General features: G+C 50.0%; 1 protein-coding gene across 1 annotated transcript in view; it reads right to left on the bottom strand.

The window, feature by feature from the left end:
• Window positions 1-273: 273 nt before the first annotated feature.
• Window positions 274-11,744, bottom strand: part of LOC121546508 (multiple epidermal growth factor-like domains protein 6) — a 119,991-nt gene continuing 108,520 nt past the window's right edge. The window contains exons 30-34 of the mRNA XM_041857771.1: window positions 6,872-7,000; window positions 6,499-6,627; window positions 6,108-6,236; window positions 5,742-5,870; window positions 274-926 (exon numbers count right to left, since the gene is read on the bottom strand). Coding sequence (XP_041713705.1) covers window positions 853-926; window positions 5,742-5,870; window positions 6,108-6,236; window positions 6,499-6,627; window positions 6,872-7,000 — 590 coding nt within the window. The 3' untranslated portion in view covers window positions 274-852. The remainder of the gene's footprint in view (window positions 927-5,741; window positions 5,871-6,107; window positions 6,237-6,498; window positions 6,628-6,871; window positions 7,001-11,744) is intronic.

The following is an 11,744-nucleotide window of genomic DNA, read 5'->3' as shown; positions in this document are numbered from 1 at the left end:
GTTTTCCAAATACATTTCATTCAGATCAAAATTATCCTGAATTGTTTCTTATTTATAAATCAACTGTGCCATAAGAGTCTGTATAGTGCATTGGTGGCTGCAAAGAGAAAAAAATTGACCATGTATGTGAGTAGCCTATTGTTTTTGGAGAAGCCAATAAGCAGGACTGCAACTTCAATTATATATAAAAAATAAAAATAAAAGAATGCTCTGAATGTAAAGCAAATCTCCACAACGTAAAAAAAAAAACTCCTTCCAATGAGGTACTACCATATCGTGAGAGTATATGTACAACATGATTGTATTGTAGACGTGAACACATTTACATACACACAACATACACGCAATATACACACAAATACACAACTGTTAAGCATGGTACATGATATTCAACAACTGTACTGCATTTTACAGTAAATAATGCTGCAAACCTTGCATGACTTTATCCTTTTTGTAATTTGACCCAGAAATGACCTATTATCCAGGGCAGTCAAAACAAAGATCCCTGTGTCAGTTAAATCTTAAGTACCTTTGAGAGTCAACCTCGTAACATGAAGTGTAGGACAGTCAACCCTGTGATGTGAAGTGTAGCAGAGTCAACCAACCGCATGACGTCAAGTGTAGTGTGTTATGTGAACTCCAATGTCTGCGATTAGCCAACCCTCCATAAATGGCATCTCCAGTTCAGATGTCCCTTCAGTTCATCAAGGGCCTGCCATAGCACTCCCATCTCTGTACTAAACAGTCTGTCGTTGTTTTGAGAGTGCATCAGTTCAGTTTTGAGCTCTGTGATCTCTAGAGGTGACCAGTAGGCCGCAGCGTATGAGGCTGGGGGTCAGTCAGTAGGGTGTGCTATACTGGGACAACGTGTGAGTGATTATTTTCTTGATTTCTGTTGCCCAGCTGTGGAGACGTGAGGGATCCTCCTGCAGACAAGAAGACAGAGAGAGAAGAGAAAGCACTCTTTGCTTTAGAATGAATTCCTATAAAACAGATTTCACTATCTTTTTTGTTTTAGTTCAGTTGTATTCATCTATTTTGCCTCTTAACTCTTGCTTGTTTTATTTTAGCTCCATTTGTATTGTTTTATTGTAAAGTGTGTTGAAAGTTTGCTTTGATTTTATCTTAAATGTCTCTTTACATGTTATTTTGTTTGTATAGCACTTGAACCAGGGGGATATTTCTCCTAGTTTTTGCAGCTGTATTACAGTACTCATAATGCTCTGCTCCGTCTGTCCCTGCCATAGATATCCTATTAAATTACTAGAAGGGCTATGTCATAAACCCTCAAAGTTCCAGAATGGGGTGAAAATGCAGCCATATTGGTCAGGAAGAAATCCAAACCAGTCTAATTGGAATTAATGGCAGTAGAGACATAATTGTGATTTTACTTATGCAGGCAAATAAAAGTAAGGCATATGATATCAGAAATTGTGTCATATAATTGTCCCCCAAAAATATTGTAATATAATTATAAATACAGTTTTATATGGGTTTTATATTTTTTTGTGTATAAATTGCCTCAAATATACATTATGTAAACAGACCATAAATGTCTTAGTTTTTGTTTTCTTGGAAAGCTGTCAGTGCAATTATATGATACAATATCAGTACTTGTTGCATTTACAACTTGTCTAAGTCCTATCATTTACATTTAGCATTTTAGTCATTTAGCAGACACTTATTCAGAGTGACTTACAGTAAGTGGATTCATCTTAAGATACACTATATATACAAAAGTATGTGGACACCCCTTTAAATTAGCGGATTCGGCTATTTCAGCCATACCCGTTGCTGACAGGTATATCAAATCGATCACACAGCCATGCAATTTCCTTAGAAAAACATTGGCAGTAGAATGGCCTTACTGAAGAGCTCAGTGACTTTCAACGTGGCACCGTCATAGGATGCCACCTTTCCAAGTCAGTTCGTCAAATTTCTGCCCTGGTCAACTGTAAGTGCTGTTATTGTGAAGTGGAAACATCAAGGAGCAACAACGGCTCAGCCGCGAAGTGGTAGGCCACATAAGTTTACAGAACGGGACCGCCGAGTGGTGAAGCGTGTAGCGCTTTAAAATCATCTGTCCTCGGTTGCAACACTCACTACCGAGTTCCAAACTGCCTCTGGAAGCAACGTCAGCACAACAACTGTTCGTCGGGAGCGTCATGAAATGGGTTTCCATGACCGAGCAGCCGCATACAAGCCTAAGATCACCATGCGCAATGCCAAATCGTCTGGAGTGGTGTCAAGCTCGCTGCCATTGGACTCTTGAGCAGTGGAAACGCGTTTTCTGGAGTGATGAATCACGCTTCACCATCTGGCAATCTGACAGATGAATCTGGGTTTGGCGGATGCCAGGAGAACGCTACCTGCCCCAATGAATAGTGCCAACTGTCAAGTTTGGTGGAGGAGGAATAATGGTCTGGGGCTGTTTTCGTGGTTCAGGCTCCTTAGTTCCAGTGAAGGGAAACCTTAAAGCTACAACATACAATGACATTCTAGACGAGTCTGTGCTTCCAACTTTGTGGCAACAGTTTAGGGAAGGCCCTTTCCTGTTTCCGCATGACAATGCCCCCTTTGCACAAAGTGAGGTCCATACAGAATGGTTTGTCGAGATCGGTGTGGAAGAACTTGACTGGCCTGCATAGAGCCCTGACCTCAACCCCAGCTTTGGGATGAATTGGAACGCCGACTGCGAGCCAGGCTTAATCGCCCAACATCAGTGCCCGACCTCACTAATGCTTTTGAGGCTGAATGGAAGCAAGTCCCCCAGCAATGTTCCAAAATCTAGTGGAAAGCCTTCCCAGAAGAGTGGAGGCTGTTATAGCAGCAAATGGGGGACCAGCTCCATATTAATGGGCATGATTTTGGAATGAGATGTTCGACGAGCAGGTGTCCACATACCTTTGGTCATGTAGTGTAGCTAGGTGGGACAACCACATATTACAGGCAAAGTAAGTACACTTTTCATCAATAAAGTAGCTATCAGCAGTCGAAGGAGGGGGGGTTAAGTGCAAGTGCTGGGTCAAGAACGTTTTTATGTGTGGAGGGGAGGGGAGGGGGGGATTATTTAAGATACTATTTGAAGAGGTAGGGTTTCAGGTGCTTTTGGAAGATGGGCATGGACTTTGCTGTCCTAGCTTCAGGGGGAAGCTGGTTCCACCATTGGTGTGCCAGGAAAGAGAAGAGCTTGGATTGGGCTGAGCGGGAAATGCCCTCCCGTAGGGGTGGGAGGGCCAAGAGACCAGAGGTGGCAGAATGGAGTGCTCGGGTTTGGGTGTAGAGTTTAAGCATAGCTTGAAGTTAGGGAGGGGCAGTTCGTCTTGCTGCCCTGTAGGCAAGCACCATGGTCTTGTAGTGGATTGAGCCTCGACTGGAAGCCAGTGGAGTGTGCGGAGGAGCGGGGTGACATGGGAGAAGTTGGGAAGGTTGAAAACCAGGCGGGCTGCAGCGTTCTGGATAAGTTGCAGGGGTTTGATGGCACAAGCAAGGAGCCCAGCCAACAGCGAGTTGCAGTAGTCCAGACGGGAGATGACAAGTGCCTGGATTTGGAGCATGAACCTGCAGGAGCGAGTCACTGCATTGATGTTTGCAGAGAACGACAGGGTGTTGTCCAGGGTCACGCCAAGGTTCTTTACACTCTGGGAGGGAGACACTGTGGAGTTGTCAACCGTGATGGAGAGGTCTTTGAGCGGGCAGGCCTTCCCCGGGAGGAAGAGCAACTCCTTCTTATCGAGGTTGAGCTTGAGGTGGTGGGCCGGCATCAAAGCTGAGATGTCTACCAGGCATGCAGAGATGCGGGTCGCCAGGTAGCATGTAATCCAAGAGTGCAGAGCCTGAGACACCCAGCCCTGAGAGGGTGGAGAGGAGGATCTGATGGTTCACTGTGTCGAAGGCAGTGGATAGATCTAGGAGGATGAGAATAGAGGAGAGAGAGTCAGCTTTGGCACACAGAGAAGAGCAGTCTCGGTTGAGTGACATGTATTGAAGCCTAACTGGTTAGGGTCAAGAAGATCGTTCTGAGAGAGATAACGAGAGAGTTGATCAGAGACACAAACTCAAGTGTTGGAAACTAAAGAAAGAAGGGTCTATAGTTTTTGACGTCAGATTAGTTTCTTGAGGAGGGGAGCAACGTTTTGAAGTCAGAGGGGTCGCAGCCAGTGGTCAGGGATGAGTTGATGAGGGAAGTGAGGAATGGTCTCCAGATATGGTCTGGAGAAGGGAGGAGGAGATGGGGTCGAGCAGGGCATGTTGTCGGGCAGCCAGACCTCACTAGTTGCAGGATTTCATCTGGATAAAGAGGGGAGAAATAGGTCAAGGCCTAGGGTAGTTTTGCATGAGTGGGACCAGTGGACTCAATAGGCTGAGTGAATGACGGGGAGTTGTCGTCAACCTTCTTTTCAAAGTGGTTGACAAAGTCCTCCATTTTAGCTCAGCTGCCCGCAGCTCTGTTCTGTAAGCTCGCAATGAGTCACTCAGCCACGGAGCAGGAAGGGAGGGCCTAGCCAGCCAGGAAGAAAGGGAACAGTGCGAGTCATAGGATGCAGAAAGACACATGACCTTCTGAGTAGGGGCTGAGTGGCTAGGGTTGGAGGAAAGGGAGACAGAAAAGGAAACAAAATAGTGATCAGAGACCTACAGGGGGGTTGCAGTGAGATTAGTAGGCGAACTGTCTCTAGTAAAGATGAGGTCAAGCGTATTGCCTGCCTTGTGAGTTGGAGGGGATTGGGAAAGGGTGAGGTCAAAAGAGGCAAGGAGGGGAAAGAGAGAGTTGGAAAGAAATGAATCAAAGCCAAGTACGAAGAGCGGTCAGCCATCGTCAGGAAATGAGCTTTTGAGGAAATCTCTAAGGGCACCTGGTGGGCGATAGATGACAACAATGTTAAGCTTGAGTGGACAAGTGACAGTGATAGCATGAAATTCAAATGACGAAATGGACAGGTTAGAGGGAGAAATTAGGAGAAATTAGTAGCCCTGTGCCACCACCGCGACGACCAGATGCTCTTGGACTATGAGAGAAAACATAGTCAGATGAAGAGAGAGCAGCTGGGGTAGCAGTGTTCTCTGGGGTGATCCATGTCTCCATCAGGGCCAAAAAGTCTAGGGACTAAAGGGCAGCATAGGCTGAGATGAACTCTGTGTTCTTGACCGCAGATCGGCAGTTCCAAACGCTGCCAGAGACCCGGAATTCCACATGGGTTGTGCGTGCAGGATACACTAAATTAGAAGTGTTGCAGCCAATGGGTGGGGAGCGTCTGTAAAGACTACAGGGAGAGGTGAGAACAGGTATAGAAAACACGCACATAGTTGCCAAAGCTACAAAAGAGCAAAAATTAGATAATCAGAAAATATCTAGGTAAGATACTGAAGTGAGAGAGTGGTGTGGAGCCTTCCTCTCTTTCCTTCCTATCATCAACTGATTTCAGCCAGTGTATGGCTGTTGATTGACTGCATTGTTTGAATGGAATGTTGGCAAATTGGCAGTTAATTCGAAACATTTATGGTATCATTCCTCTAAAACTGGCTGTCTAGCTAGCTAACAAACATACGGTGCAGATAAAGTCTTCAAATTAATTATTTCACACTATCTTATCACAGCACTGTCAAACCATGGTTGACCAACTACCTGACCAAAATGGCTGACCTTTATCCCATCTTAAGAAGGTTGATGTCCATTCTAGTATTCTAATTCCTCATTCTACGATCCCTGCTCTGTCCCCTCTTCCTTATCATTACACTACCTTCCTGACAGGTGGGTCCTATCCAGCCTTGTAGACAGGTGCAGCGGCCGTTCCGTGGGTCACACCACGCCCCGTTCCTGCACTCACAGCTCTCAGAACAGTCCGGGCCGTAACGGTTCACTGGACAATCTGGACAAAGCCCAGACAGGGAAACAAGAATTGTGACAACACTTTTAGATTATGGTGCTGTTTGGCCTATAGGGGTAAATCCTTACTTTGACTTAAGTCTAACTGCATTGATGTTAATGGGAGACTAAGTGAACATTTGACTTAAGTTAGGATTCACCCCATAGTCCTTTGAGGAAACGGATGTTGCTGAATCATACTACTTAGATATTAAATAAATAAAAAGAAGCAAACAACTACTTGTGTCACAGCGCGTGCCCATCTTCCCTGGGGGGCACAGACAACGGCCGGTCATGGGGTCACATGGGGTGTCCCCTTCGCAGTCACATGACTGGGTGCAGCCCACCCCGAAACGACCCTGCTCACACTCTGTGACAGGGAATGAGAGGGAGGGGAGGGGGAACATTCAGACAGGCACACATGGATATGAGAATGGAAACCAGTCCGCAGCCTTCAGCATTGTAGGTAAAAGACTATGACAAGCACATGTCGCAGGATACAACATCTTAGCTGTAATTATGACTGGGGCAAGTGACAGTCACACTTTATCTGCAGTTACAACCAGATTATTAGGCAATGGTATTTACTAAATCTCAGCTTAATCCTTATTTTTAGTTAAACTGCTTCTCACCTTTCTCACAGCGGTATCCATGGTAACCAGGAGGGCAGAGACAGTGCCCTGTGCTGGGATCACAGGGGGCGTGGCCTCGACACTTACACTGGAGCTGACAGCGGTGGCCATGGAAACCAGCAGGGCAGGCTAGACAGAACATAGAACAGAATGTTAGGATAGTAAAACATTAGAACATAAAAGAGCATTCGAAAAGAGCCTTGAATAGCTTTCTTATATCGTTTCTCACGCGCCTAACCTAACCCTCCAAACCTTTGATACTGTTTTATCAACATTGATTCATTGATTGCGTCAAATTGAGTTATTTCATATGATCAATATGATGATTAATTGATCCACTCATAGTAGCAGTAACTGAATGGCCCTGCCTTACCGTGTTCACACAGATGACCGTAGTATCCCGGGTCACACCGGCACTCTCCCGTTACTCTGCCGCACGTCCCATTGTTATGACAATCACACCGCAGTTTGCAGTTGGCCCCGTAACTCCCTAAGGGGCACTCTGAATGACAGAGCAACAGAAACACACACAACACCTTGTAATGGGTAAGCAATGTAATGGTGTCATGGGCTCATCATGATATCATTACTTCTATGCTCGCTTCGAGGCAAGTAACATGCATGAGAGCATCAGCTGTTCCGGACGACTCTGTGATCACGCTCTCCGTAGCCGATGTGAGTAAGACCTTTAAACAGGTCAACATTCACAAGGCCATAGGGCCAGACGGATTACCAGGACGTGTACTCTGAGCATGCGCTGACCAACTGGCAAGTGTCTTCACTGACATTTTCAACCTCTCCCTGTCTGAGTCTGTAATACCAACATGTTTCAAGCAGACCACCATAGTCCCTGTGCCCAAGAACACTAAGGTAACCTGCCTAAATGACTACCGACCCGTAGCACTCACGTCTGTGTCACGGTTTCGGCCGAGGCTGCCTCTCTCCCTTGTTCGGGCAGGTTTCGGCGTTCGTCGTCTCCGGAATTCTAGCTGCCACCGCTGTATGTTTCATGTTCGTTTGCTTTTGTCTGTTTGTTTCCACACCTGTTTCTGTTTTGACGTAATTAGTGTCCTATAAGTTTCTCGTTGTGTTTGTCTAGTGTTGTGTGTAATTATTTTCCGTCAGTTGTGTGTATTGCTCGGTTGAGCTTCTCTCCACTACGCTGGAGGATTATCGCACCTGTTTGTGCGCGGTTACATTTGGTCGCACCTGTTTGTGCGCGGTTACATTTTGTTGCACCTGTTTGTGCGCTGTTTATTTTCGCCTGGGCCAAGTTGTCCTTTTGCCTATGTATGGGCCGTAATACAAGAGATTGGAATATCGTTCTGAGTCCTGCGTTTGATTCCAACATTGCACCTACAGCACGCCCTGACAGAATTACACACCATCTATGGAATCAGCAGGAGCCGAAGCGGCCCAGACGAGACTGGAGGCCCAGGTTCGGGACCAACAAGATCAGCTCCTGCAGATGGGGAACGCCCTGCAGGAGGTGATTTCCACCCTCCGAGGCTGGGGTACGCCTCCACCGCCTCCCTCCCTGCCAGCACCATCGGCCAGCCCGCCCATTCCAGCGCCGGAACCTCGAGGAGTCCGACTATCTCTCCCGAGGGCCTACGACGGAACCGCGGCTGGGTGTCAGGGATTCCTACTCCAGGTGGAGCTATACCTGGCCACAGTGCACCCGGCACCTTCAGGGCATGAGAGCGTGTCCGCCCTGATCTCCTGCCTGGCCGGAAAAGCGTTGGAGTGGGCCAACGCGGAGTGGAGGAAGATCGACGCCACGACGATTACGCACAACGAGTTCTCCCGCCGCTTCAGGGCGGTGTTTGACCATCCCCGGAGGGGAAAGCGGCGGGGGAGCGTCTGGTCTTCCTCCGGCAGGGGAGGAGAAGTGCCCAGGAATTCGCGCTCGAATTCCGTACTCTAGCGGCAGATGCAGGGTGGAATGATCGGGCCCTCATCGATCTATACAGATGTAGCCTACGAGAGGACGTCCGTCGGGAGCTGGCTTGTAGGGACACCAGCCTCTCTTTCGACCAGCTGGTTGACATGTCCATCAGGCTGGATAACCTGCTGGCTACCCGCGGGACGTCCTGCGGAGGGTCCGTCCATTTCACCCTCCAGCGCCTCCGAGCCGTGTCCTATGGAGCTCGGGGCGCTGGCGCTAGAGAGAGGAGGAGTCGGCAGGCTAGGGGGTCCATCCACTGCACCAACTGTGGTCGGGGAGGACACACCGCGGCTAGGTGCTGGGGATGGCCTCCTAGGGGAGATGACGACAGGTCCCGCACTGGGGATTCCCTCCAGGTGAGTAGGCGCCCCACTCACCCAGAGCTCACTGTTGCCCATTTTTGTATGCCTGTACGTTTTCCACAGGTAGCACCTCATTCCCAGCATAAGGCGCTGGTAGATTCAGGCGCGGCTGGGAATTTTATTGATAAAAAGTTTTGTTTAGCGTTAGGGATTCCCCTCATTCCTGTTGATGTTCCTTTTCCCGTTCACGCCCTAGATAGTCGTCCGTTGGGTGCGGGCTTAATCAGGGAGGTCACGGCGCCACTTAGGATGTGTGCGCAGGGGGGATCATCAGGGAGATGATTCAGCTGTTCCTGATTGACTCTCCTGCGTATCCGGTGGTGCTGGGCATGCCCTGGTTGAGTACCCATAACCCAGTTATTTCGTGGCAGGAGAGGGCTCTGATGGAGTGGTCTGCTCAGTGTGTGGGTAGATGTTTGGGCGTTTCCGTAGGGGCTACCTCGGTGGAGAGTCCAAACCAGGTGCCCGCATTGCGCGTTCCACCTGAGTATGGGGATTTGGCTATTGCGTTTAGTAAGGCGAGGGCGACGCGGTTGCCACCCCATAGGCAGGGGGATTGTGCGATAGACCTCCAGGCAGGAGCTGCGCTCCCACGGAGCAATGTGTATCCTCTGTCTCAAGAGGAGAAGAAAGCTATGGAGATTTACATAGACGAATCGCTGAGACAAGGATACATACGGCCTTCCACTTCCCCTGCGTCCTCGAGTTTCTTTTTCGTGAAGAAAAAGGATGGTGGTTTGCGCCCGTGCATCGATTACCGTGGTCTTAATCAGATTACGGTGAAGTATAGTTATCCACTCCCGCTGATTGCGACCATGACTGAGTCGTTGCATGGGGCGCGTTTCTTCACGAAATTAGATCTCAGGAGCGCGTACAACTTGGTGCGCATCAGGGAGGGTGATGAATGGAAAACAGCCTTTAGTACCACCTCGGGCCATTACGAGTATCTGGTCATGCCATACGGGTTGATGAACGCTCCGTCAGTTTTCCAATCATTTGTGGATGAGATCTTCAGGGACATGCAGGGGCAGGGGGTGGTGGTGTACATTGATGACATTCTCGTGTACTCACCTACCCGTGTCGAGCATGTGGCCCTGGTGCGTAGAGTGTTGCGGAGGCTGGTGGAGCACGACCTGTATGTGAAGGCAGAGAAGTGTCTGTTTTTCCAGGAGTCGGTCTCCTTTTTGGGTTATCAGTTGTCTGCGTCAGGGGTGAAGATGGAGGTAGACCGGGTGTCGGCCGTGCGTGATTGGCAAACACCAACCACTGTGAAGGAGGTGCAGCAGTTTTTGGGGTTTGCAAATTACTACAGGAGGTTTATCCGGGGTTTTGGACAGGTGGCAGCTCCCATCACGTCTCTGTTGAAGGGGGGTCCGGTGCGTCTGCAGTGGTTGGCCGAGGCGGACAGGGCGTTTGGGAGGCTGAAGGACCTGTTTACCTCGGCCCCGGTGCTGGCGCATCCGGATCCCTCTTTGCCGTTCCAGGTAGAGGTGGACGCGTCGGAGGCCGGTTTAGGAGCCGTGCTTTCACAACGGTCTGGCGCGCCACCTAAACTCCGCCCCTGTGCTTTTTATTCTAAGAAGCTCAGTCCGGCGGAGCGGAACTATGACGTAGGGGACAGGGAGCTGTTAGCCGTGGTACAGGCTTTAAAGGTGTGGAGGCACTGGCTTGAGGGGGCTCAACACCCTTTCCTCATTTTGACGGACCACCGTAACCTGGAGTACATCCGGGCGGCGAGGAGGCTGAACCCTCGCCAGGCAAGATGGAGTATGTTCTTGACCAGGTTTACTTTTAAGATCACGTACATCCCTGGGTCACAGAATGGCAAGGCAGATGCGCTGTCTCGGTGGTATGACACGGAGGAGAGGTCCGTGGAGCCCACTCCCATACTGCCTGAGTCGTGTCTGGTGGCACCGGTAGTGTGGGAGGTCGATGCTGAACTCGAGCGGGCGTTACGCACCGACCCTAGTCCACCACAGTGCCCGGAGGGTCGGAAGTACGTTCCGCTCAAGGTTCGGGATCGATTGATCTATTGGGCTCACACGTCACCCTCCTCTGGACATCCGGGTATCGGCCGGACAGTGCACTGTCTTAGTGCCAAGTACTGGTGGCCCACGTTGGCAAGGGATGTGAGGGTTTATGTTTCCTCCTGCTCGGTGTGCGCCCAGTGTAAGGCGCCTAGACATCTACCTAGGGGTAAGTTGCTACCCCTGCCCGTTCCACAACGACCATGGTCCCACCTCTCAGTGGACTTTATAACAGACCTTCCCCTCTCCCAAGGGAATACGACCATCCTGGTCGTTGTGGACCGGTTCTCTAAGGCCTGTCGTTTGCTCCCCATGCCGGGTCTTCCTACTGCCCTACAAACTGCCGAGGCATTGTTTACCCATGTGTTCCGGCACTACGGGGTACCCGAGGACATTGTGGCTGATCGGGGTCCCCAATTCACCTCCAGAGTCTGGAGAGCGTTTATGGAGCGGTTGGGGGTCTCGGTGAGCCTCACCTCGGGTTACCACCCGGAGAGTAATGGGCAGGTGGAACGCGTAAACCAGGATGTGGGTAGGTTTCTCAGAACATACTGCCAGGACCGGCCGGAGGAGTGGTCAAGGTACGTTCCCTGGGCCGAGATGGCCCAGAATTCCCTACGCCATTCCTCCACTAACCTAACTCCATTTCAATGTGTGTTAGGTTACCAGCCGGTTCTGGCACCCTGGCAGCAGAGCCAGATCGAGGCTCCTGCGGTGGATGAGTGGGCGCGGCGCTCGGAGGAGACTTGGAACGCTGCACACGTCCACCTGCAGCGGGCCCTCCGACGTCAGAAGGCAAGCGCTGATCTCCACCGCAGTGAGGCACCGGTGTACGCACCTGGTGATCGAGTCTGGCTCTCTACCAGAAACCTGCCCCTCCGCCTGCCCTGTCGGAAACTGGGTCGGCGG

Source organism: Coregonus clupeaformis, chromosome 30 (assembly GCF_020615455.1).
Source record: "Coregonus clupeaformis isolate EN_2021a chromosome 30, ASM2061545v1, whole genome shotgun sequence".
In the NCBI taxonomy this organism is placed as follows: Eukaryota; Metazoa; Chordata; class Actinopteri; order Salmoniformes; family Salmonidae; genus Coregonus; species Coregonus clupeaformis.
This window is presented reverse-complemented; position numbering and strand designations above follow the sequence as displayed.